The 25,133-nt window shown below is 41.0% G+C and overlaps 2 protein-coding genes across 7 annotated transcripts in view; one reads left to right on the plus strand and one right to left on the minus strand.

Annotated features, from left to right (window-relative positions):
• Positions 1 to 418: 418 nt before the first annotated feature.
• Positions 419 to 12,086, minus strand: PGRMC2 (progesterone receptor membrane component 2). The gene is made up of 3 exons (XM_085221897.1): positions 11,706 to 12,086; positions 2,349 to 2,504; positions 419 to 1,621 (listed from the first exon to the last, which is right to left on the minus strand). The coding sequence occupies exons 1-3, from the start codon at positions 12,037 to 12,039 to the stop codon at positions 1,524 to 1,526; spliced, it is 588 nt and encodes a 195-aa protein (XP_085078023.1). The 5' UTR covers positions 12,040 to 12,086; the 3' UTR covers positions 419 to 1,523.
• A 130-nt stretch (positions 12,087 to 12,216) lies between these two features.
• JADE1 (jade family PHD finger 1) overlaps positions 12,217 to 25,133 on the plus strand; it is a 147,775-nt gene continuing 134,858 nt past the window's right edge. The window contains exons 1-3 of one of the 6 annotated variants that reach the window (XM_019614533.3): positions 12,217 to 13,172; positions 17,099 to 17,273; positions 19,508 to 19,607. The gene's annotated coding sequence lies outside the window, so the exon portion shown is untranslated. The remainder of the gene's footprint in view (positions 13,173 to 17,098; positions 17,274 to 19,507; positions 19,608 to 25,133) is intronic. The other 5 variants (XM_085221835.1, XM_019614531.3, XM_019614534.3 and 2 more) reach the window with 5 other exon arrangements.

Consider the following 25,133-nt stretch of genomic DNA (forward strand, 5'->3'; position numbering starts at 1 on the left):
CAGATGTAACCCATAAAGCTGTAAGCCATGAACTTAATGGTGTCACAGTTAGAAATTTGATTAAGTAGGCAGTGAAGTTTCTGCAAGATGTTTTGCATTGATCCACATGTATTGATCTCCAGCTGCAAGCACCAAACACACTGCTTTTATTGTACACTGTATTATTTCCTAGAATGCTTATATACAATTACTTGATTTTTTTCCACCGTAAATACATTGGCATAGGTTTACTACTTTAACTACAACTTACCTGAGTGAGTCTTCCAGTTTCTTCGAAAGGGGGGGGCTTGAAAAGAAAATCAACAGCCCTGGAACTAGGAACATTAATCTCTCATATCTAAGACTTCTACCCCTTACTTTGAATTCCATCATATTCCAGCTCTGCTTGACAGCTTCTATATAGAGTCTGACAGCCCACTTGGTATTGTACATGCTTTATTAAAATGGTACTCGTATTTACAATATCTGCAGAAACAATCCTTCTCAAGTCTTGCATTCAGACAGACACGCACACAGACACACGCGCGCACGCCCCTTCACTCTACAGGGGTGTGAAGGCTATGCTCCCAAAAGTTAGGCAGCTTCTGGAAGAGGAGGAAGGGTGACTTTTTTTTTTTTTAAATTACTTAAAAAGAAGCGTGGGAGTATGCATTTGGCCATCACAATGCTAATTTAAGTATATGTAGTATTAACATATGGCAGTAACACTGAGTATTCCTCTTTTACATTCTATACACAGAATGACATCAAGGTTTTCCAGTCAACAGAACATTCTAACTTCAGTCTCAATGTTGCTATGTAGTGACTATGAAAGAGGGCTTTCCCTTAAAACAATTCAAGTCTATGCAAGCGAAATAAGGCACAATTAATATTTGATTTGATTCAGACGAATGGGAAAAAGGAGTGGGAGAGAGGCAGGCTTCAGATAATAGTTGTTGAAGAGAAATAGTTTTACCCAATCCTTTTGAGGATCAATTTTACCCCCATCCTGATCTATGTGGACTTCTCTTAGAGAACTGAAGTATTCTGCCAGGGCTACTAAGGCCCATGTACAAAACAAAATTGGAAATTCACATTACAACACCAGTGTCAGTAGTCTAACCAACTGATACTGATGTACATGAGCACATCTTTGTTTAATGCTGAAGGAGAAGACAAACATGAAACAAGTTTCAAACCTTTCACTGAGCTTGAAGACTCACATCTTTAGAGAGTTTGTAATATATGCTATTTGAAAAGGCTTCAGCTTACTGATAAAAAGGAATAGCATTTTTGCCTTTAAATCCCTGGCCCCTCTTCACTAAGCCTTACCAGACATTACAAATAAACTGCAACAAAAAGTTTGGCAGCGCAAATAATGTCTAGTATTCAAATCTTCAGTTGTGATTTTATTATTTTCCTTGTACAAAACCTGTTGAATGTTTTTCGCAGCAGATGAACTGTACCCAAAGATGCAGGACATTCTGTGATGGGGAAAAGAGGTTGCAGTTCCGAAGGCCCCTGACTTTGGTTGTTTACAAAGTTCATTCCTGTTTAGTGTGATCCTTGGTATCTTCCTCATCTGTGTATTCTGATGGTTCTTCCCCTGGTTTTAGGAGTCTACCTACGTAGTCGTATTTTTCTGAAAGAGATTCATGATTCCATTACAATCAAAAACAGCTTCATTCGCAAGTTAGCCTGCATTGCTGCTACTTCATTTTTCCCCCACACACATTAGGGTTCTGAACATGAATCACTGGCATTGATGGCAATTTATCAGTGAGCTCAGCTGCTAAAACAGTCTTGGTACCATTGCTGCTCACTACTTGTTCTGCTCTCAGAACTTAGGTTTTGATTCTAATCAGCCTGTCTTTATCACATAAAGGCTGAAAATAGTGCTGTTAGAACCAGCACGAATTTCCTCTACCTGTTTCAATTTCAATTAATGTGAAAAAATTGTTTCCTCTCCCTCCAGAGGCATACTTTCATACATTTTAGAAATTATTTCAAGACAAACTTGTTCAACTCTTAATGCCCAAATAACTCTTTGTCCTAGTCATAATTCAATGGGATCCAAAGCAAACAACCTGAGAGCAGGAATTCCACTGGCTAAGCTACTCTACACTGAATGGATGACAAGAGGACACCTTTCTTGTATAAAACTGTCAGGGTAAAAAAGTTATAGTGGGTTACAGTGGAATCTTCTCTAACGAAGAAAGCCCTGAAATCCATTATCTTTTCCTAGGAAAGACACATTGCATTGTTGATGTCACTATCAACATCTCTTTTAAAGATGCCCCAACCCAAGTCAGTCATTTTATATTAAAAGCATTTCTTTAAGCTAAAGATGTTCTAATTTGAGCAGTTACCTTTAAATTGCATTTCCCACTCTCTTACACTTTCCATTTGTACAGCATTTAAGTCCGATAGGTCATCATATTCATCTCTGAGTGCATCTTTATCTAGACAGAAAGTTGCTAGTCCCCTGGAGGCATCTCTGCCAGCAAATATTCCATATGGACCCTCTGAAAACAAAAAGACAAAACCAATACCTTCAGGTCTTTGCTTATGGTGATTCATGTCAATTCTTCAGTCTGCCAAAGCCATACATGAAAGGTCCCATGCTTTTGCAGCTTTGACACTTTGGCTGTCCTATGTTCAACAACACTGCAATTCAATCTTAAGTATCATTAGGAGATAAAGTCTGCCAAGAGAAGCAGAGTCAAGAAAAGTTTTGAAGGAGTATCCAGAAAAATCACTGACCCTTGATGCAAGTCAAGTGATGTAAATTCCAAAGAGATGGGAAGCAGAATTTCAAAAAAAATCTAATTCTATTTAGCAAAATACAGAGCATCTAAAAGTCAGGCATGAACAGAACCAAATCACATGGAGACCTTAGTAAGAACTCCATTTAGAGTGCCAGTCAATTACTTCACTTGCAGAGCCACCATAACTTGGCAATCAGTCGATCTTTTGACACATTTCTTACCACTGTGAATGTTACACTGCAAAACACAATTTAGAAACTGAAATCAATCCTATACCAAGATATTTAATTTACTCGTTTATCACACTCAGACACTTTTCATAAAACTGGTAAGAGGTAGTAATGGCTGCCAATGGCAACATCATGGAGAGCTTCTTCAAGCAAGAAGTCTTGCTGTACTCCAAACCAGCTGCCATTCAAATGATCTCGTTGATGTTCTGAGTGAGGAAGCCCACAGTGTTATAAACAGCTTTTACAAAGATCACACACAATCAGTAAATCCTTAAGAGCGACTATAAATTGCAATTTAAGCTCCCTGCCAGCAGTATTTTGCCCTAGATTTTTTCCTTTCCCTGAAGCATTTAAAACGAAGTTTCCATAAACTCTATTTATATAACATTCTCAGAATTTTGACTAACTGTTGTTAAAGGAACACACTGTCCCTCCCTGAAGTTCTACATATGGGGCTTTACGGAGCTCTACAGCCACTGCTGAGATGCCACCTCTTGATGCCAATTGTTTCTGCTGAAGAATTATACTATATTACTCAGTACCAAGCCCTTGAACACCCTTCCATCTCAATAGCACATTTAGTTGAACGCGTGAATGCCTTTAGAACATATGTTTGTGTTAAGACGATCAGTGCAAGATTTCTCCTAATATATGTTAATGCCAGATGCCACTATATCACTATATGGCTACATCTTTTCTAAAACTGATTTTAAACACTTGTGTTTTAGTGTGTTTACTACAAGGCTATTCAGGAATCGCATACAAACAATCACACCAGGTACAAGCATTCAGCAGAATGCTAACAAGTGAAAACAAGCCTTCAGACTCAGAGCACCCGAAATTCCAACTCTGCAAATGTGACTTAAAAAATGCCACATTCTTTCATCTTTCATTACTACTGAATTAGGAACATTTTAATAAAACAGTAAAAATGAAAGCCTGGCTTCACCTTACTTACAGGGCTGGTAAAGTAGAAGTTCAGACATCTCAATATAAGAGCAATCTACTTTAAGATTTAAAGCTTCCACTCAGGTAACTTTACACAGATTAATTTTAAATGTTATAATTAGTACAGAATATACACAGCTGTATTTTGCTATGACTTCTTGTCTACTATTCACTTGTATATAAATACTGATAAAGTGGTCCTAAAAAGGTATTTTGCACATCAGGTCCTGGGAAGTCATTCAGGAAGGTGCAAGCATAGACAACTCTGAGTAAGAAACAGGCTGTGTGAACATTATCTTGTGACAGAGACATCAGTGCAATCCCTGAAGTACTCTCACAGAGTTCTTTCATGACCACATGCAATTTACTCTGCAAGTCCTACCTACAGCCCTTCTTCTATTTCCCTTTGTCTGCCTGTCTATTTAGACTGGCTCCTGCTATAAATAATTCATAGTGCAACTAGTATACATACTGAAGAGATTGTAAAAAAAGATGCTAGTAGCATACATATGAAGACTAAATCAATTTTTCAAGACTATCACAGACTCTAAGTTGTTTTCTTTCTCCATACCCCCACAAAATTAGCCACTTCCTAGTCAAGTACTTCACAAATTCTCCTCCCACGTCTATTTGACATCTCAAAACAAGAGAAAAAGTCATGCAAGTATCAAAAAATCATTGAAATATCTCCACATGTTATTTGGCTACACATAGTCATGAGCCTTACATTAAGGAAGCTTTGCTCTTTGAAGAACGTTTTTCTTCCCATCATTGCTTTCACATTTTACAACACTCTGTTACCAGCCTTTGTTCTAGTGTTAGGTCAGCTCTGAGATCAAACTCTTATCAAAACTATGTATTTGCCTGCCTATCTCTACCTCTGTGATACCACATTTATACAATGCCTTTTTCCCCGTGTAAAGTCCTCAACTACCTTACAACTCTACCTTACATAAATATGCCCTTCTTTAATCTAAGCACATGCAAATACTGCTACCCACTGCCTGGTACCACTCCCGGGAAGCAAGGATTCTCCCTTACTTGTAAAATCCAAATAAAATCTGCCCTACCTGACAGATGTGTCGCAGCCTGACATTCATCTTTACCTACGGATGAACTGGGCAGGCCTGAGACTTGGCAAAACTCAAGTCTCTTCAGTCAACAAATAAATCTCTCCAACTCTTGCACTCAGGAACAGGATTTCAGCATCCCCTAGCCCTGTTTTGGATCTTAAATGAAGATTTCATTTTTCTTTGCTTCCATATGTTAAACAACAGCAGACAAGGAAAAACAATATTAGCACACAGTATTTAGACACTTGGGAGATATTAAGCTATCCAAGCTGAAGGTTTTATTTGGAAGCATTTTTTTCCAGTCACTTGGTCCAAAACAGGCTGAACTGGATCTTGGAACACAGCCTGCATTTGAATTTTCAAAAGGTTTCACCAGTAATTCCCCAAAACCTATGTTGGTGCTCAAATTTGGAACAGATTTTCTCAGCGTAACATTAGGACCATTTCAGTTACCTACTGATTTTGCAGAAGATCCCACACTGCTGCTCCAGAACCAGTAATGAAAGTGAACACTGTGCACCGAACTCCAGATTGGCTGTCAGTACAGGGACCTGCATGACGAATAGCTGCACATGGACTTGGTATCTGACCTAGTGATACTATCAGCTATCCAACTGTGTTCCGTTTCATGGGATTAATGCACGTTCCTTGAAGAAGCCATGCAGGCTGAGCTTCAATTTAAACCGGTTTTCATTTTTGAAAGCAGCCAAAAAATACTTATGAGAAATAACCAAACATGTCAACCATAGAGGTGTTCTTATTTTTAGCATCTGTGCATCCCGTGCAGCCAGTGGAATACAGCCCTGTTTCATCTGCAGGGAAATTCATGGACAACATTGCTTAAGCTGCAGAAAAGAATAAAGGCAAATCTCTCTTTTAATGTAAGTTAAATAACTGAATGGAGAAAGAGCAAGAAATTGCTGACACCTGCACTAACTTACCACTTTGTCTACCTTCTCTGCTAAAAATCAAAGCAAATCTCTATCTGCTTAAAGTTTTCCATCTTGAGACATCTGTTCAGTGTCGCTCCTTTTATGAGAGAACTAAAAAGCTACAAGTTCAACAAAGCTGTTTTGAGATGCAATGTCAAAACAGAAGCTTTCTAATAACGTGGATCATTGAAATTCAAGGTAACATCCTTTTAACTTTAAAGCCACTCCAGATTTAGAGGAATGGAAAGATGTGGATCAGTTTGAAGTTACAACTTGCATGGAAAGTAAACATTCTTATGAAAACGATCCATAAAGTCTACATGCTGAAATGGGAACTGCTCGGGTCTAAATCGGACTTGTTAGGCCCAGGCCACCCTCTGCCTTCTGCCAGCTTTCCATCCAACTCTGTGGGAGAAGTGCAAGAAACAGTGACCTAACTTGAACTGGAGAGGCTGTCAGTGAGCACTGCTCAGACAGCCTGCAGCTCAGCTGTCAGGAGGCTCTGGCACGGAGCTCTACACTTGGAGAGGACACAGATCCCAAACTTCGCCTCATGGAGAAGTAAGTACTCTGCCCATAGTTTGGTCCATTATAAAGTAAGCAGTGCTAGCCAGGGTCTTGATTACATGAAAGAGAGATGCACCACTGTGTGCTGGATTTAACATCTATACGTCATTAATAACAATGACACTATTGCACCACATACATCACACTTAGCCAAGTCCCCAGATCCCCAGTTTAAATGATTTTACTAGGGATTTATTCAGCCAGCTTACATCAAGCAGTTGTTCAAGTGTTAAGAAATATATTCAGCTAATCAGTCAAGGCAGAGGGCAGCGGGTGGTCACAGAGTAGAAACTGCAGAGGGCAGGGAGCTGCATCTTCCTGCATACTCCACACTGCTTCCTGCTCTCAGGGAATGGGGACCCTTTTGTCCCGCTCCCTTGTACCAGAAGCACAGAGACAATCTCTTCTCAGTAGCCATTTCTGAACCTTTTCAGTTTACTCATTCTGGTAGTCCTTAGTTTTCCCAGAAACACTGGTTTCTTTGAGAAGCTGAGTCCAAGGGAGAGACCACCTCCCTTGCACAACACCAAAGAGCAGGCAAGCATAAAAACAAACTGCAGAAGATCCACACCTCACAGGAAGCACTCCTCCCCTCATCTTATCCTCTGTACTTGTCTTTTACCACTCAGCCTGTTGTGTTCTGCAGATAAGACCACCCTTAACAGACTTCTCCAGACACAGCACACATGCTCCACCTGCAGCATTTCACTCTAGCCCTACCCTTGTACATGAAGTACAAAAGCATCAATGCTATCCAGAACAACTTTTAAATGCAAATATAATTAAGCTCACAGTACTAAATTCCCAAGGAAGTGGGCAGCATCATTTTATTCTACATAAGCGATGGAAGAAATGATAGTGTTCAGATTTTTTCAAAGAATTTAATATCGGATATTGTAGTTGTCAATTACATTTGCAGCACAAAACAAAGCCAATTCTCCCCTAATGAAAAATGAACTACAACAGTGATATTTATGGAAGGAAATACTACCACAGCCTGATCTATTCCTCTTGGAAAAATGGAAAGTAGGGATCTTAGTGACACTTTGACACACTGAAGTGGGATGAGAAATGAGCTGACAGTGACAATGTATTATAGGAAAACTATCAGGAAATTGACTGTTATAAATAATGAGAAATTAAGACCCGAGAAGTGATGTACAACAGTTGTGTATACTGGATTGCATACAACCTTGCTTTGTCACGCTCAAAAACGAGTATTTTTCATAACTACACAAAGTATTTGATCGAAACTAGTTTATAGCATTATACTACCATGCTAATTTAAAGTCTAAATATTAAGATTACTTTATCTCTTACTATGCCTTTCTATTGACCAATATACGTTGAGGAATCTTAATGTAAAAAAAAAAAAAAGAAAAGTTAACACTACAGGTATCAATGATTAGGCTCTCGGTCATGAGATGTGGTTGTGGATGGGGAGATCACCCCACCACAATTTATTTGATATTCTGGCTCCATAATTTTTTAAGTGAATCATTAATTGTTTGCTTGATTACTGGCAGAGCTTGCAGATGATAAAGGAAAAGGTAATTAAGATTAATAATCAAACAAAGCATTCTAGAACTCAAATGGGGACAAACAGAAGTGATTTTTATGTAATTCAACTAAAAGTGAAACACTGAAACAAAGGGTATGCTTGCAGGACAGAAGACTATTTTAGGAATTTTGAAGAAGAGCCTTCTATGTGATGTCTTTAGAGAGCGCAATGTAAGAGAACTGATTCTTGGAGGCACAGACAGTTAAATGTGTGATACAACCTTCCTGCTCTTACCTGAAATGCACCAGACGTACCAAAGACTAATTACCAGTAGGATAAATTGTGGAAAGCTTAAAAGAGCCAACATTTAAAAAAAAAAAAAAAAAAAAAATTGGAAGATATTTTAATTAAATGTTCAAGAAATGGAAACTTTCAACCATGGCTGTTTGAAAGGATGAGGCTAACAGTCTATCTACTTCTTTTAGATCTTAACTGTAAGTCTTCAGTGGGCTCTTCGCTAAAACAGAGCAAAGTATACCAGGATTCAGTGAACAGAAACTTAAAAAGAGCAGAGCTTCTAATAAAGACAAGAGCTTCGCAAGACTTTCAATGGAATCTCACCTGTTGGACATGAGCTAGATGACAATTCTGTGTATCAACATTATGCGAACAGTACAGAAGTAAGGAAAATATTTGCATCCATACTATTGTGAAAAAAAAAGAAGAGACTTTCCAGTCAAGATGTCAGAAGCCTTCTGAGACAGCCATATTACTCAGCAGTAACCCAGCAGTCAAGAAATAGCCTAAGAGACAATAGTGAGCCCTCAGCCAATGCAGACTGCCACCTTCAAAGATGGGGCACCACTATGCACCAGTGCCTCAACAAAACACAAGCAGCTCCCAGACCAAGCTCGTGCTGTCAGCAAAGTCAGTGCTCTCAATTGCTGCTGCTTCTTCTGTTTAACAAAACTTCGCCATCGTTTTGTTGGTAAGCTTTGCACTTCTGCTGTACTCCAGCTCTGAAGCATAGAATTACCAAGGAAGCTTCTACAGACATCTGGTTTCTGTGACAGACGTCCTTGCGGAGAGGTGCAGCTTTAAAAACTGAAGACTTTTCCTCCTAACTCTTCTCAGGTCTTTTAAGGCTGCTAACCACTCATTAGTTTTTTTTCTTTCTGGTCAGAAAACAATTGCAAGAAAATACTACTCGACATGCATCACACAGACTGACCACATCGGCATGATGTGATAGAAAGCACAGAACTGATGCACACGTTGAGCACCAATTTCTTAATGTGCACATATAACAAAGATCTGACAGAAAAAAATCATGCTGGGCCTGTTATTAAAAGGCCATCTTTCAAAACAGGGGAAAAAAAAAAAAAAAACAGAAAAAAAAAAAAAACAACCTACAACACATGTCCCTCTACACAAAAGCAGGATGCATTGCTTTAGGGTAACCAGCTGCTGGTACTTATCAAAGAAGCAGGCTGATGTTCTTGAACACAAAGCTTTAGTTTCTTCACAGCAATGGGCCTCCAGAGGCAGAGGATGCAAATCAGTGATAGTATCTACACAGAATAGCCCAGAAATTGTCTGATACACAAAACAGCTAAAATTAATGTTCAGACTGTGGTTCAATGTTATTTCATGGGGGGAAATTTTTGAAGAAATCTATCAATTCAGACTGGTGTTATAAGTTTCACGTACACACGTGTTGTTAATCTATGTATTAGAAACACAAAAGCACTGGAGTTGGAAGGGACCCTTAAAGGCAATGTATTCCAACTCCCCTGCAATGATCAGGGATACCTGCAGCTCAGTCAGGTTGCTCAGAGCCTGATCCAGCCTGACCTTGAATGTCTCCAAGGATGAAGCACCCACCATTTCTGTGGGCAACCTATTCTACTGCCTTACTACCCTTACTGTAAAACTAAAAAAAAAACCCATAACTTCTTCTTCATATCCAACCTAAATCTCCCTACTTTTAGTTTGAAACCATTTCCCCTGGTCCTATCACAACAGACCCTGCTAAAGAGTCTGTCCCCTTCTTTCTTTGAGTCTCTCTTTACATACTGAAAGACCACACTTAAATATCTCCAGAGCTTTCTCCAGGCTGAACAGCCCCAGCTCTCTCAGCCTGCTCTCGTAGGAGGTGTTCCATCCCTCGGTTCATTTTTGTGGCCCTCCTCTGGACACGCTCCAGCAGGTCCATGTCTCTTCTGTACTGAGGGCTCCACCTGGATGCACAGTTTCAGCTGAGGTCTTGCCAGTGCAGAGCAGAGGGACAGGATTACCTCCCTCCACCTGCAGGCCATGCTTCTTTTGATGTAGCCCAAGATACAGTTGGCTTTCCAGGCTGTGAGGGCACATTGCTGGCTCATGTCCACTTGCCATTCACCAACACCATTTCAGCAGAGTTCTATTCTTATATCCCCCAGCTTGTACAGATAGTGTGGGCTGCCACAACCTTGGTGCAAGATCTTCCACTTGGGTTTGTTGAAACTCAAGAGGTTCACCTTACCTGTATTTTTCTATCAGCACACAGGTCTCAGTTTAAAAATCCCTGAAGCACGAGACAAAAGAACTTGCCTAAGTAAGTGTTAGGAAGCTGCAGCACATCAGACTGTATCTTCTCAGCTTCACCCATTAACAGGCGTAATCCAGGCACAGCGAGGTAGCTCAGAGCCTAGTGCTAGCTTTTCCAGTACCCAAACAGAAAGCATTTTGATATCACTTAAAGCAGCTTCAGTTTCTGTGACTGACAGCAGAGTTGGTATCACATCCCCTGAGCGTGACATGAGAACAAGCCTGGTTCAACTGTACAACTGCTTGTCACTGGTTAGGACCAAACACCTGCAGCACTGCACTTTTTATGTTTTTGTTTTTATAACCTACAACTTAAGAACAAAACCAAACACAAAAAAGTCATCTAACATGAACTATTTCCTGGGGAAAAAAACACAGCATCCTCTCTCCTCTGCCTCTCATACAAAGGCACTTGTCACACCTACCACGAAAAACTCTTGTGTAATTTGATTAGATCCAGTTTTCCAAACCACCATTGTTTCAGGAAGAAAATGAACAGCAGCCATAACTCTCACTTCCTTTGGCACTGGGTTAGCACACACAGCTCAGCAAACTTGCCCAGCTCATTACGTGAAACCACTGCGTATTTATTCCTCATAAATGATCCGCACGGCAAGCATGGAAACCTAACGTCGGCTCTGACGCAAGCTTCTTTATGTGTGAAAGACACGTTTCAGCACTAAACAGCCCTATTGTCTACCTTTCTGCCTGAGAGAGCAGGCTGCTTTCCGCACACACCTAGCTGGTGTCGGCACTGTCAGCCCACCAGCTCCCCCTGCTCGCCTCCATCCTGATTACAACTCACGCTGTTATGTCACCTGCACCTTTAGGTAAGCAACCAGCTGGCTTTACTCCTCCCTGAGCGGTAACAACTAGAAGGCAGGAAGCACCGCTCGGCTGCACGTGGCAAACCTACCGGCAGAGACAGAGAGAAACGATTAAAGCATCGCAGCCCCGCATCCTCAGGCAGCTGGAACACCACCCGTGAGGCAGCGTGTCTCGACACGGCACCGCCGGGCCCGGCGAGGCCCTCCCCGCAGCGCCCGGACCGCCGCCCCCTCGACTCCCCAGGGCCCGGCCGAGCCGCCCCCACCTCCCCGGCCCTCCGCGACGCTCACCGGGCCCGTAGAACTTGTTGCCTTTGGTCACGTCGAAGACTTTGCCGTTGACCGCCAGGAGGATGCGGGGGTTGCGGGTCCCGTCGAACTCGCGCAGCTGCTCCAGCGAGAAATCCCGCCGCTTCATCCGCGGCAGCAGGGCGGCCTGGCTCTGCTGGGCCGCGCCCCCCGGCCCGCTCCGCTTCTTCCAGTGCAGGTACAGCCGGTACGCGGCCAACAGCACCAGTGCCAGCAGCCCCACATGCAGCAGCATCCCGCCGCCCGCCGACTCCCCCGCGCCGCCGTCACCGCCGTTCTCTGCAGTCCTTAGCCGCCCATCCCCGCCGTCCGCCATCACCGCCAGGCCCGCGCCCGCCCGCCGCCGCGCCGCCCCGCCCCCTTCGGCCCCGGCCCCGCCTCCCTCGCCGCTCTCCGCGTCCAATTGGTCCTCGGCCCGCGGGCACCGCCCCCTCCGGACTACGCGCCCCGCGGGCGGCAGAGGACGCTCCCCACCTCTCAGCTCGGGAGAGGCGCGGCTGCCGCTACCGCGCTTGCGCCTAACGGCGTTTCTACTTTCTCGCGCGAGGCGAAGGAGGGGGGCGGCTTCGGGAGTTTGATGCGCGGTGGTCCCGCGCGGCGTAACGGCCACAGCGCGTGCTCAACGGTCGCGGCAGGCGGTGCGCGCGCGCCCCGCCTGCTGGAGGTGGGCATATGCGCCTCGGAAGGCGGCGCATTTTGGGGTGGCGTTGCGGTGGGCATGCGGCTGCGCGTGTTGTTGGAGAAGGGGTCGAAGGGCGGCCGTGCTGGCCGCCGTGGTAACCGCCACGTCGTAAGGCGCCCTTTAGGCGGTCGTTGAGAAAGTGACACGTCTGCTTGCGGCTCTGGTGCAGAGGTTCCTCCCGGCTTTGTTCCCGAAAGCGGTCAGGCGTGCCCGTGAGGTGACGCGGCAGCAGCCCGGCGGGGAAGCCCTTGAGGGGGCTGCTCGTTGCGTCTCGCTGCCCGTAAGTGCGGGTAAGCAGCGCCGTCCATTTTGGGTCGAAAGAAGAATTGAGTGACTGACTAGAATTACTGTTTGTGCTGTAAAACCTAGCAGTGGCGGCGCGTACATCTCGCGTATCTTACTGATGCAATACACGAACAAAAAGGAGATCACATGGTGAAAGACTAAAAGATTTCTTATTTTCAAGGAAAGACTCAATCATCTCTACAGGAGCACGCTTACCCGCAGCGCACGTAAAGACTTTGTCTTGGGAACGCATTCCCAGGCAAAGCGGTGTCAGTTGCTGGAGAGCTGCTACAGGTAGCCGGGCGCTGTCCGCCGCTCTGCCTGGAGCTGCGATGTGAGGCAGCAGCGCTTTGGACCCGTTAGGCTTTGTTAAGGCGTGCAGCAGAACCATCCCTTCCTACCAACAGCTGCCGTGAGAGCGAGTCACCATTTCGTAACTCGGTTACAAAAGCCGGTGAGCTCAAATATTTTCACACAGACAGGTAAACAGTGCAAGAACCCTGCAGAAAATAACACTTAGCAATGCCTAGCATTTTCATAAAGCTCTGCATTTTCAACACCTGTAATGGTCAGGTGTTTAAGCTTCTGCCTTCTGAGCCTGTTTGGTAATGACAGCTTTTGTGAGAAAACAGGATGAAGTTCTCATCAGCTAAGGCCCTGCAATTAAAATTCATGGGTTGCTCTGAAAGTAATGCCTCCTGTTTATTTCCATGGAAACTCCAACAGATCCAAAGAGCGTAATAACACTGATAGAGCACATTCTCAGCGACAAAACAGTTTTTCAATACAGTCACTGCCATCGGCTGTGTGTTTTTTGCCAGCAATGAACAAGAGCCTCCATGCCACACACACAACAATCTGTACCAGTGGAGGTGACCCACTGTGACCACTGCTGAAATGCACCACTCACAACCTCCCTGTGCTCACATCTACTGTTTGGTCTTCATAAACATTCAGCTAGCATCAATGAATGTGCAATTTCTTTTCTGCGTGGAGTAGTTCAACTACAGACCTTCAGTTACATCATGGGCCAACATGATAAAATAGGAGGTGTTACTTTCAGAGCAGCTCTCTTACTGCTACTTCTCTTTCTCCTAATCAGAGTAGGTTATAGTTAATATTCATATTATTAAACTCAAAGAGAGTATTTTTATCTTGACAAATTACATCTTGACTGTATTTAAGAACAGTTTTGTATCATTGAAGTGTAAAGTGCTTGGGCACAGCTATGGTGTAGGTCAGGAAAAAATGGGTATGTACTTTTACCTACAGATCTGTTTCCTTCAGGAGTTTAAATTAGAATTTCTGCGAATTTTTACAATGTTCTCTTGTTCTCAGTTACCTCTGCATTTTAAAGATGGTTTTAGAAAACAAAAACAGGTACTAAGAAACGTGAAGTACTTTTAACCATCTTCCTACTGAGTTACTGTCTCCAAATTCATACTGACCAATGTGCATGTTTCTGAAAGTACGTGGCTTCCCACTGGATGAAAGTGGTGTTTTGCTGTCTTCTAGGAGGAATTATTTCACAAACCTGTGGCTACTAGAAGCCCCGTGGGCTTGTCTGTTCTGACTGCGCTCTTACAATTGTATTACTACATCAGATTACTTCTGTGAGCATTGGATCTAGGGCAGGAAAATGGTGGCTGTTGTTATACTGGGATGAGAGCTGGAAACGAAGAGGAAGTGAAATTGTTGAAAGGTCAAGTTTAAAAGAATTATGCTTGAAGTGATTTAAACACTAGAAAATAACAAAATAAAATAGAAGTATCGTAATACAATGTTTTTTCACTCTGCTCCTAGCTTTAATTGCCAGGGAAGTTTGCTGGTTCTCCACTGTGACTATCTGCAGAGTTTCTGCTTTGACTGTGTTTGGTTTGCCAAGACAGAAAGCCTCTCCCTATGAAGTGTAAAAATGACCGTCTATAAACCTATGACCAATTAAAGGTCCACAAAAGACTCTTACTGCAGTTTTGCTTCTATTGTTCTTTATGTGTATTTTGTTGTTCTTCTGGCATGAATAAATTTTTATCTAGTTGGCAGCTAACTGTCACAGACCCTGATCCATCATTGAGGAGCCCAAACCTTACTAATGTATTTAGTAGTGTGTGTAGTAATTACACCAACATGATTAGAAGACTGAAAAGAAGATCAGGTGTTCTGGATAACCTGTTAAAAAATGAATACTTTGCCAAGTTCTGAAATTGAAGTAAAAATACTTTCATATTATTTTCCCAGAAAGAGTTTTGTCAGCCCTGGAAGTATATATATGAAAGAATTTCACCATTTTTCTTATTTCATGTTATTCATGCTCTGTAGTTTTTGTTCTTGAATTATGTTTTTTTCCTAACAAATTTTGAGGAGCACCTAGAAAATGAGTAATTTAAACTGTATTCTTATGTAATCTAATCTTTTGTTACTTGCTTATTCTTTAGTTCTTGGAGGTTAATAGCCATTAACTTCCATAGTAGTAACTCTGCCCTATCTGACATAACTTGTTTTAGCAACAAGGGAAAAATCTGCTCTTTGGAGTGAGAAGTTCAGTCTTTTCCTACATTAATGTACATTTTCTACTTCAAAATAATTCCTGCAATGTTAAAACGTGTTAGATATCAGCAGATAAAATTTTTCATTTCCCAAAAGCTATTTCCTAGTCTTCGTGGATGGTGTGATACCTGAAATACCCAGTGATAAGATCGCAGCAACAGGTGAAGTTAATCTCCAGCAAAACAGTCTGACTTGGTTCATCTGTTCGGAAACATACTCTGCCTGATGTTGCGTCTCACAGAAAGGTCTCTGTAGTTCAGACTGGGACCAGCAGAAACCTGTGGGCACCAGTGTAGTGCTGACCAGCTGTCCGGATAGCCATGCCTTCCCTCAGAACCTGGGACACACTTCTGCTGAATCTGTGCTCTGCTTTGGGCATAGCCACCTGGAAGCAAGAGGACATGTTTTTGGTATAAATGAGACATACTCCTGCACTAAGTAACTGCCTTTTCCTATTTGACCATTAATAGTAAAGGAGAAATTCTACATGCCCAAGCCTATCATGTGACTCTGTTAACTCAGAGTATAACAGGATGTACTGGCAGAAAATGGAGGCACTCTGTGAGACCTGCAGAAGAGTATTCTTCATCAGGTCTCCAGGAGGGAGCACATACAAAAAAAAAGCATATTATGCAGATAGAAGAGAGGAAACTGGGGGTAAGACCTGTCTGGGGACATGGGAAGTAGATTATTTGCAGGTACATTGCAGTTCATGAGCTCATGAACAGGTTTTCTTGCCATCTCTCAACTGTGGTGCCTCCTAGTTAAGGTGATGAAATAGATTATGAAACAGCATATGGGCAATGTAGAATTGAGGTCAGAAAATCAGTTGAACGGCTTAGTGCAGCTGCAAATAACCTCAGCGTTTCCCTTTTCCCAACTCAGTTCTCACCCATGCAGATGTGACCTTTAGCATAGTGGGCAGAATTGTACCTTGTGTATTTTACTACAATACTGGCATGCCAAGCTCTTAAGTAACCAGGTAATGTTTATCTGTACGATGGTACTGTTTAAGTCCTGTCGAGTCATGAAAGCTTTCCCACTGATTTCAGTACCACAGACTTAAAAATATTGGAAATCTTGACTTGGTCTAAATGAGCTGAGGATTTTTTTTGGTCGATTTGCTATTATTGTTATTTTCCTTTCTGGGAAGCACTGTTAATGTGGACACTTCTCATTTAGTTTTAAAACTAATATTGAATTGGAGTACTGAAAATAGAACCTCTTCATTGGACAAAATGTATCAGGGTTAAAACTCTCAAAAGTCTGTCCTTTTAAGTCTTGAGCTGTTGTGTTTGTTTGTTTGTTTTTATGGAAAATGTGCACACATGCAGCTCCAGTTCATGGGCAGGCATTCACAGTAAGGGGTAAGCTGCTGAATTTCTCTATTGTCAAAATCCATATTTTTTTAGTTTTTTTGCCTTCTTTTTCTCTTTTTCATTGAGGGAAGGTGTGGAATACAGTCAGATTATGTGTATCAGGTAATGATATGTACATCAGCAGATCCCCAGAAGCGTTTGCCCTTATCAAATAAATAGCACTGAGCATTTATTATACAGCTGAAATTTTGGTTGTTTTGTTTAATTAATAAGGTGAATTTTGCAGAATTGTAGTCACTCCTGTTTGTGACACTCAACGTTCATTGATGTAGAACTGTCACCAGAGTTTACAAAATCTCCTTTGTATTGGCTGAAGAAATTTCTCTACTGGAAGAAGTTACGTTCTCCTTGTTTAGGAAAGCAGCATAGCCATTGTGTTAAACTTTGTAAATTGGGGCCTTTACCACAAGCAAGCTAGGCAACAATTTTCTTTTGTATTTCTGAACACATGCATATTTAATGAGTTCTCTGTTATTTTGCAGGTGCTCTGAGTATGGAAGAGCCATTTTGGAAACTGAACAAAGCCATTGCCACACATAGCAAACAAATACATTTCCAACGCAGTGACATCACTGTGGAGCTGCAAGAGAGGAACATCAAATTCTGAGACGTACTGCAGGTGCTACAAGAACAAGGAATAAGGAATTTTATGTCAAGGTAATAAAAGAGGAAAGTTGCCCTAGACCACTAAAAAATGAGGCACTTGCCTCAGTATGTTTCTGAAAAAAAATTTGATACTACAGCAACGTGTAAGATATACTAGAATACTTTCTAAGTCTCTCATTATTAGAGCATTTTGAAAGTGAGTATATAATAATGTTAAATCAAAACAGCATCCTTTGACCTGTCTTTTACATTCATCAAGCAGAAGTGTGTGTATGACTAAATAAAACACAAGACTTTGGAAAAACAGGCTTGCTGTGTATGTATCTGTATTTTCTCTCTTTGCGCCCTACCTTCTTTGCATTTTGAATGTTGTCCAGAGCTATGCTGAAATGAAATAGAAAATCCATCTTCCAAACAAGTAATGCAATATTATAATTTAAAAGGCTGTTAGAATTGGAAGCTGGAGGGACATTACACAGAAATAGCCTGTAAGGAGTAAAAAAGAGTTAACTTGTCTTCAAGACGACTTCCTGTTAACATCTATGTTCAATGCAGTCATGCAGAAGTATTCTTTAATTTTGCTCTTACTTTTAGTAATTTGGGCTGAAAAAAGGATTAAGCTATGCAGACAGTGTGAGGTGTATGTGAGAGTTCAGGCACAGGATAAAGCTGGCACAGAACTGTTTCCCATAGAAATTCAGAGATTTTCTCTGCTCCAGTGCTATTAGTGGCTGTAAAGAGGTGAAAAGTGACACAAAAATTTCTACATTATGCATGAGCGTATCTCCAAGTGTGCAGTTACGCTGCCTAACATCTTTTTTATTGAAGGGAACTACAGCCTCTTTTGCCTTAAATAAATCATCTCTTTGTTTAGACCATGGATGTTTAAAATCATGTATACCGATGTTATAAAAGAGGCATTCATGCTGTGTGGAGATCATGCTTATCCTCACTTGAAGAATCATTATACTATAGTAGGTCACTTCACACAAATATGTGGTCAGGAGATTTCAAACAAGCTTGTACGCTTTATTCATGCTCATCATAAAGTAAAAATACACAGGAAAATATGAAGCAATATATGTCTGTGGTTCTGTAACAAGTAATATCAAGTCTGTGCATGCTGGATTTTCTGGCAGTAAAAATTTGATCTGTGTTGGTATGTATACATGACTGCATTTTTATCGAATCAGCCAGAGCATATGCTACAGAGTTTTTTCAGATTTTATGCCAGCTTTCTGTCAGCTGAGCTGGAGATATGCCTGCTTACTATGCATAATAGTAGAATAGTATAAACAGACAGTATCTCTGATACAAACTCACCTGGGACGAAATTATTTCTACAAGGTATTTACTATCTCACAGGATACCTACCGTACTAACATGCAGTAAACACTAACAAGTCCTTAGACAAATCTTTTTCAAGTCTGTGCATGTCTACATCTGATTAACTGTAGAAAGACTTTTCCTCAGAGGAAAAGGATGGAAGAGCCACAAATTCAAACATTATTTTATACCTTAGGCACATACAGGAATATGTTAGAATATGATGTACACAGAAATCCTAAGTGTACTTACGTATTAATGTAAACAACGAGATGGGAAACATTAATTCATAATGATAATTAGAAATATAATTCTTGAAATTAAAGGTTTACGTTCAGGCTCATATTGTATAAGAGGAAGATGTTATTTTGTGCATCCCTCCGTGTTTCTTCTTTTAAATATGCAGCTGCTGTGTCGTATCTTTGGCATTTCATCTTGAAGATGAATTGTCATGACAGAAGTTACTGGAGGCAAAGATAGTAAACAAGAATATTAGAGGGTGAAATGGATAATTTTTGAGTTTTCCTAAATCTAAAGGTTGAACCCATTAGTGTATACAGATATTACTATTTCTGATAGTATATCTGATTAATATATCTGATATAAAATTGGCTGAGATTGTTCAAGGTTTTGTTGGAGTTCTGCTAATTGTCATTATTTCCATTAGGATGTATGAATTTACTGTCACTGAAATATTGTCTGTCTTTGGCCCTGGGGTGTAATCAACTGCAATTCAACATTCCGTGCCTGTAGTGCTTAACATAGGTTAAACAACCTTGGCTACTCATTTTTATACCTGCAATTCAGTCTTTACTGGGCTAGCACAACAATTTTTGAGGGATGTATAGTGGACCAGCTCATAGAACTGATTTAACTGAAGAATAACAGGTTATGAAAACTGGTACTGCCTCTGATTTTTCTTTTTCTTTTTCTTTTTTTTTTTCCTCTAAACTGTCTAGTTTAGGAAACAAATGGAGCTGAAAGTTTATAGCAAACCTGGCAAAAGTGAGTGGTGGTGTAGGATAAACTGAAGAAATAATTGTTCCTGGCAAACTCGAGGTAAGGGCCTACCTGTACTTCCATTCCAGAGAATAATTTAAAAAAGATACTGTAAGGTAGGTGAAATTATACAAATGCAGAAATACTTCTGTCAAGTACGGTATGTATTGTAGGCTGTAAGTCAGCTTTGTTCTAGTACAGCTGCATCTATACTAATTGTGCTGGTGTATGTCAATGAAAATGTTCTCCTAACTGACAATTATGGTAATAAAACTTCTACAGATACAAGACTTCTAAAAATTGGAATTATAATAAGTAACATGCCTGTCTCCTGTAAACAGTATTCTAAATTTAGGAGCAATTCTTATTATGCAGATCTTAATTAAGAGTTTGTAGAGCTGTGGATAAGATAAGATAGTGTTAATATAGCACTTTTGGGGTATTCAAAAATTGCAAATTAAGGAGTCTTTCCATTTTTCTTGAAAAATTTTAGTGAATCATTCTTGTCAGGGCTGACATGTATCTTGAGCAGTCTCTTCCTACTATTTCTGCTACCACTATCACCTCTTAAAAGTTTATATTTGTTCTCACAATGACACCAGATTGTACTGGGAGATTGGTATTTTTGATACAGTTTTCTGTGGAGGAATGACATAGATTCCTGACTGCATACCGCTATTCAGTTCTTACAAAGCACTCACGTAATGTACTCAGGACACATGCTTGGGCTACTAATGACCATTTAGATGTAATCTCTACTACTAGTGCTATTCTTCTGCAATCGTATTACATTATATGCAAGTGCTAAGTATGCAGTAGAAGATAATGTGAAATGTGCTGCAGCACTGAATTTTCTGGAAAGTGATGCTTTGTCAAAGCATTAATAGAAAATTCTTCCAAGAGAAATTTGTTGAAGTACACAAAGTTTTGATGATACGTAGCTATTTGCTGGTATGTAGATAGTCAGTAATGTGATTTGTCATTTGACTTTACCTGCAGAAGAAACAATAGCTATCCTACCAGTGATTACAGTGCACCTAGGACTGAGAGGGTACAGCTACTGAGCCACAGATGCTATAGACATGTTTTCCTAAATAACTGTGGATGCTTAAACACTCAGAGGAAATCACAAATCCTAAAGACTGAAAAATACTGAGTATAGTTGGCCTGATGGGTCTGATTCCCTTAAATTATTGGGTTTGTTAAACTGTTAGACAGCGTGGAAAAGGATAGCAAGTGTGATGTGACTGAAGAGTGCATGTATAACCAAGTATCCAAGAGATCTTTGGTACACAGAGACCCAACCCCTCAAATGCAGATGTAGTCTCCTGTATTACTTCTCCTTCCTGCTTACGTTCTCAGCATCTGCCATGGGCAACCTCGTCTAGTATTAGATAGGGAGATTGGCAAGTTGGAGCTTGATGATCTTTGAGGTCCCTTCCATCCCAAGTCATTCTTTGGTTCCGTGATTCTATGATCTTGATTGCCAGCCAGTCTTCCATCAGTGATGAGTCTTGGCGTTAAGCTGCAGAGAGTCTATTAAGAACCACTGCCCTTAACTGCTGGCCACTGCTCTCTATGCTCCCATCCCAGTCATACCCAACTATTAGCAGTATCAGGTCTACATTTTCAAATTTAAAAGAAGAGGTGGAAAAAGGTATAGGTTGTCCACTGTCTGGACGGAGACTCAGAAATCCAAATCAATGCTTTCTCCTTTGTTACTATAAAAACTGAAAATTTAACGGTGATTCTTCACCTTTCAGGATTTTGCTTCCGGGCATTGAGCTCCTCAAAGCCATCAGTGTTATCTAATTGCTTACATAGCAAACTTACAGGGAGGATTAAATGTAACAAAAAGGGAAATTGTTCTGAATATCTCCAAGAGTAGTGAGTCAACAGGCCCTTGGACAACTTGCCGTAGTGTATGGCTATCTTGTTAAACTGTTTTTTCCACAATGTCTGTCCTACAATATGTCTATCCTAGTATCTGATCTATGATCAGGACCGTTGGAGGAAGAAATTTTGCCTCTTCTAGTCTGGGACTCTGAGGCTAGGGGAACACAAAGGGCAGGAAATTGAGAGTCAGAACACTGGAGTTATTTGGGGAATTGTTACAGCTCTTACGCCCTGGGTGAATTTTGTGCAGTGCTTTAGATATGGACTTAGCATAGCTGACACTGAAGTACTGGGATGGGGATTATCTTAGTGATACCAGTCAGAAGGATCGAGGTTTGTGCCTGTACTTCAGTGGAACCCAAATTAGGTATGCTTTTCTTTTGTTTTTCCTTCGGCTAGTAAATTGCAGTCGTGTACTAAGAACATTCAGTTGTTATCCACTTCCCAGTCTCCTTCCAGAAGGGAAGGCAAGTTTCATCAAAAAGGCTGGTACAAGATTACTGGTGCTTCATATAATGGCTGTAATGAAGTTGTGGGCTCTGGTTCTGGAAGTGGCCAACACATGTGGGAATGCTGTGCCAAGACGGATACAGTAAATGTATTGTTTCATGTGCTGTTTTCCCAGCAGCAGGCTGTATTAAGGCGTTTCCAAGTCTCACCTCAACTGCCAGCTGCTTGTTCTTGACACCCTTTCAACTGTGCCAACACAGCTGTTTATGTGGATGTTTGTGACCTGAATCAGGAGACTAACTCAGTTTAAACTGCCCAACAAGATCTTGCAGTGTTTTTCTTTAATACCTGTTTAGCGCCCTGAGCTCAATTCACACCGCAGCCTAAAAACTGGTCTTGTTGATAAAGTAATGTGGCTGTCAAGGGAACAGGACAGGCAGGAAGCAGGGAAAAGTTGTTGGAAGTAACTTAAGTCAGTATTGTTGCCAGAGGCAACGTGTCTTCATGTGTGGCTTTGTGGTGTTGCTGCTGACAGCTGAGCTGAGCTATTACTGTTGCTCAGAGTCCAGTGTCTATCTCACAGTCAGCCTCAGCAATGCTGACACATCTGTGGGTACATTTGTATCACTTTGCTCATCAGCACTGATAAACTAAAGATTACATTAAAAGAATATAGTTGCCAACTCTGCACAGTGGATGCCTACTAACTTGAAGGCAAATAATCTTGCAACATTTTCTGCCGATTCTTTTGTTTTGCACAATTCAATGGAAAGTAGTTTCCAGGATGGTTTTGAAAGGGTTGCAGTTTTACCACTCGCCTAATTCAGACTAGCAGAGAGCAGCCAGTGGATATGGCCAGTTCTGCTCTTCCCTCAGACTTGCATCAGGTGCGGCCACCTCTTCTTTTGCACCAAATCAAGTGGTCATGCAACACAAGAAGTCAGTTCCCTTTGAGAATCTGGTGAGAAACTTCTTTTTTTCTGTGAAAACTCTGGTCTAAATTGTAGGGGTTAACAAAAACAGAAGTTAGGAGCTTAACCTTCAGTGAGGATGTAACTACTTAGAAAAGGATCATTCATAACCTTCAGAAGGTTTTAAAAAGGAATTCCTATTCTCTGCAAATACAGTACTGTTTGGTGAAGTTGTGGAACAAAATCTGAATTAACAGTGTTTTTGAAGCTGAAGTTCTAATTTTAATTTTTATGTTAATTTTAGTTTGCCAGAAGTGTATGGCCCAAATCAGGTTACTGGTCACAGGTTCTTTATGCTGCACTGCTGTCCCTGTGTGTCCCCTGTGAAGTTACTTGTACCTGTGTAAAATACACATGAAATATTGTCGAGTCACAGCATTTTATGCACATTCGGCACTCATACTGCAGCAAAATCACTGCAATATGAGGCATCAGTGAATAAAAGTCTTGTTTTAGAAGCTGTGTTTTTACTATTGTTTTAATGGAACATTGCAAAACTGAAAAATCATTAGTAGTCCTGCCAATGCTTTAACATTTAGAAGGTCCTATTTTCCATTTCCCCACAGCCTCTTTATGCTACTCCATTAGTTTTAAAAGGCCATAAAGAGAGCACACTTAGCCACTCAGGAGTATTTTCATTTCTGTGTTGCTCTTGCCTTTGGCATAGTAGATATGTGTTAGGTTGTGGCTGAGGAGAAAGGGTCACGGCTGGCCCGACTGTGTGTTCCAGCTATTCTTGGTTGCTGGAACAGTTCCTAGGGGCCTCAGGCTGCCATTTGGACTAAAATTGCTGGTAGCCTTAAGACTATTCAAGGATTAATTAGCTACAAAATGTGGGTAATTGTGACAGAGTAGCTAATACTGCTTATGTCTGAACAGTCTAATTAAAGACTGCACACATGAGAAGAAAAAAACTCTTAAGGAAAGAATTATTAAATAAGAAAATTTGGTCTATTATTTTCAAAAAGTTGTGTTCCTTCAAGTAGGGTCCTAGTATTTATTGATTAAAAACTAGTGTTTTTAAATTATTTCTTCTCTGGGAGTTTCATATTCTGCTCTTTGTTTCATAAAAGCTTCTTTATATTTCTTAGAAGATGGCTGTTCACTGCAAGCACATTTTAAAAATCCTTGCCTATGAAAAATCAGGAGTTCTGTTTCCACAGCTAGAGACATAAGTAATTTTAAGAAGCCCAGTTGGAGACTTATCATCATAGATATGTAAGTTCTAGATCTCCCTCTGTACAAAATGAGGTGGGGAGGGCAATAATTTTCTGTTGATTTGACAGTCTCTCTGTGCATTTTTATAGCTGTGCTTTTCATAATTTGTACTTGTGCTCTTTCTTCTGCTGCTCCTACAATCATTTGAGAGTACTTCCATTCCAACTCTTTTGTGTAGTGTGTGTCTTTGGTGCTACTTAGATATTTGCTAAAGAGTCAAAAAACCTCACATCTCAGATAAATTCTTACATTCTTTGCTGTACTGTAGGAAATTGCAGTTTTCTTAACTTCAGGAGTGCCATGTGTGGCTGATAATATCTCTTTCTTTCTGCATTCTGAAGTCTACCACAGTTAGAAGAGAACAAGCAGCGTAAGGTCCTTTTAAGAAGAGCAGGTTCGGAGGAACAGTTCCCTTTACTTCCTGTCCAGGTAAAACAGGTTGTTTTAGAAAACACTGCTTTTTGTTCTAAGATACTGCAGTATCTAATATCTTCTCAGCTATTCTATGGGATGCTATAGGACTTCCCAGCCACCAGCCATTAATGTCACCACCCTCAGCAGTCTCTGTGTCCTGTTCAGAATTAGATCCATACCAATGCCTTTCAGGTACAGCAGGCAACTTGTTCTGGTCTCCTGCTTTTTACTTTCACCGTAGCTGCTAATGAACAGCATAGGTGCTGCTTCCTATCTTTCTCCTCCCATCCCAATGGGCTGGCTGTAAGCCTAAATTTAATATCATTCTGAAAGTACACAGAAATACACAAATATACAGCAGAATGGCATTAGACTTGTCTGTTATTGACCGTGATCAGTGATCAAGTGTAGAGTGGCAAGCACTTCATCCCCAAATGATAGTAAGTAGGAAAGCTGTGTTTTTTGGAGTTTATAACCATGAGGAAAATCAACTTTTTATACAGGTAGATAGTGACAGGACAAGGGGGAATGTATTTTTACTAAAGGAAGGGAGATTTAGATTAGATGTCAGGGGAAAGGTTTTTACTGAGGGAGTGGTGAGGTGCTGGAACAGGCTGCCCAGTGAGGTTGTGGATGC

Source organism: Meleagris gallopavo, chromosome 4 (genome assembly GCF_905368555.1).
Source record: "Meleagris gallopavo chromosome 4, MGAL_WU_HG_1.1, whole genome shotgun sequence".
Lineage (NCBI taxonomy): Eukaryota > Metazoa > Chordata > Aves > Galliformes > Phasianidae > Meleagris > Meleagris gallopavo.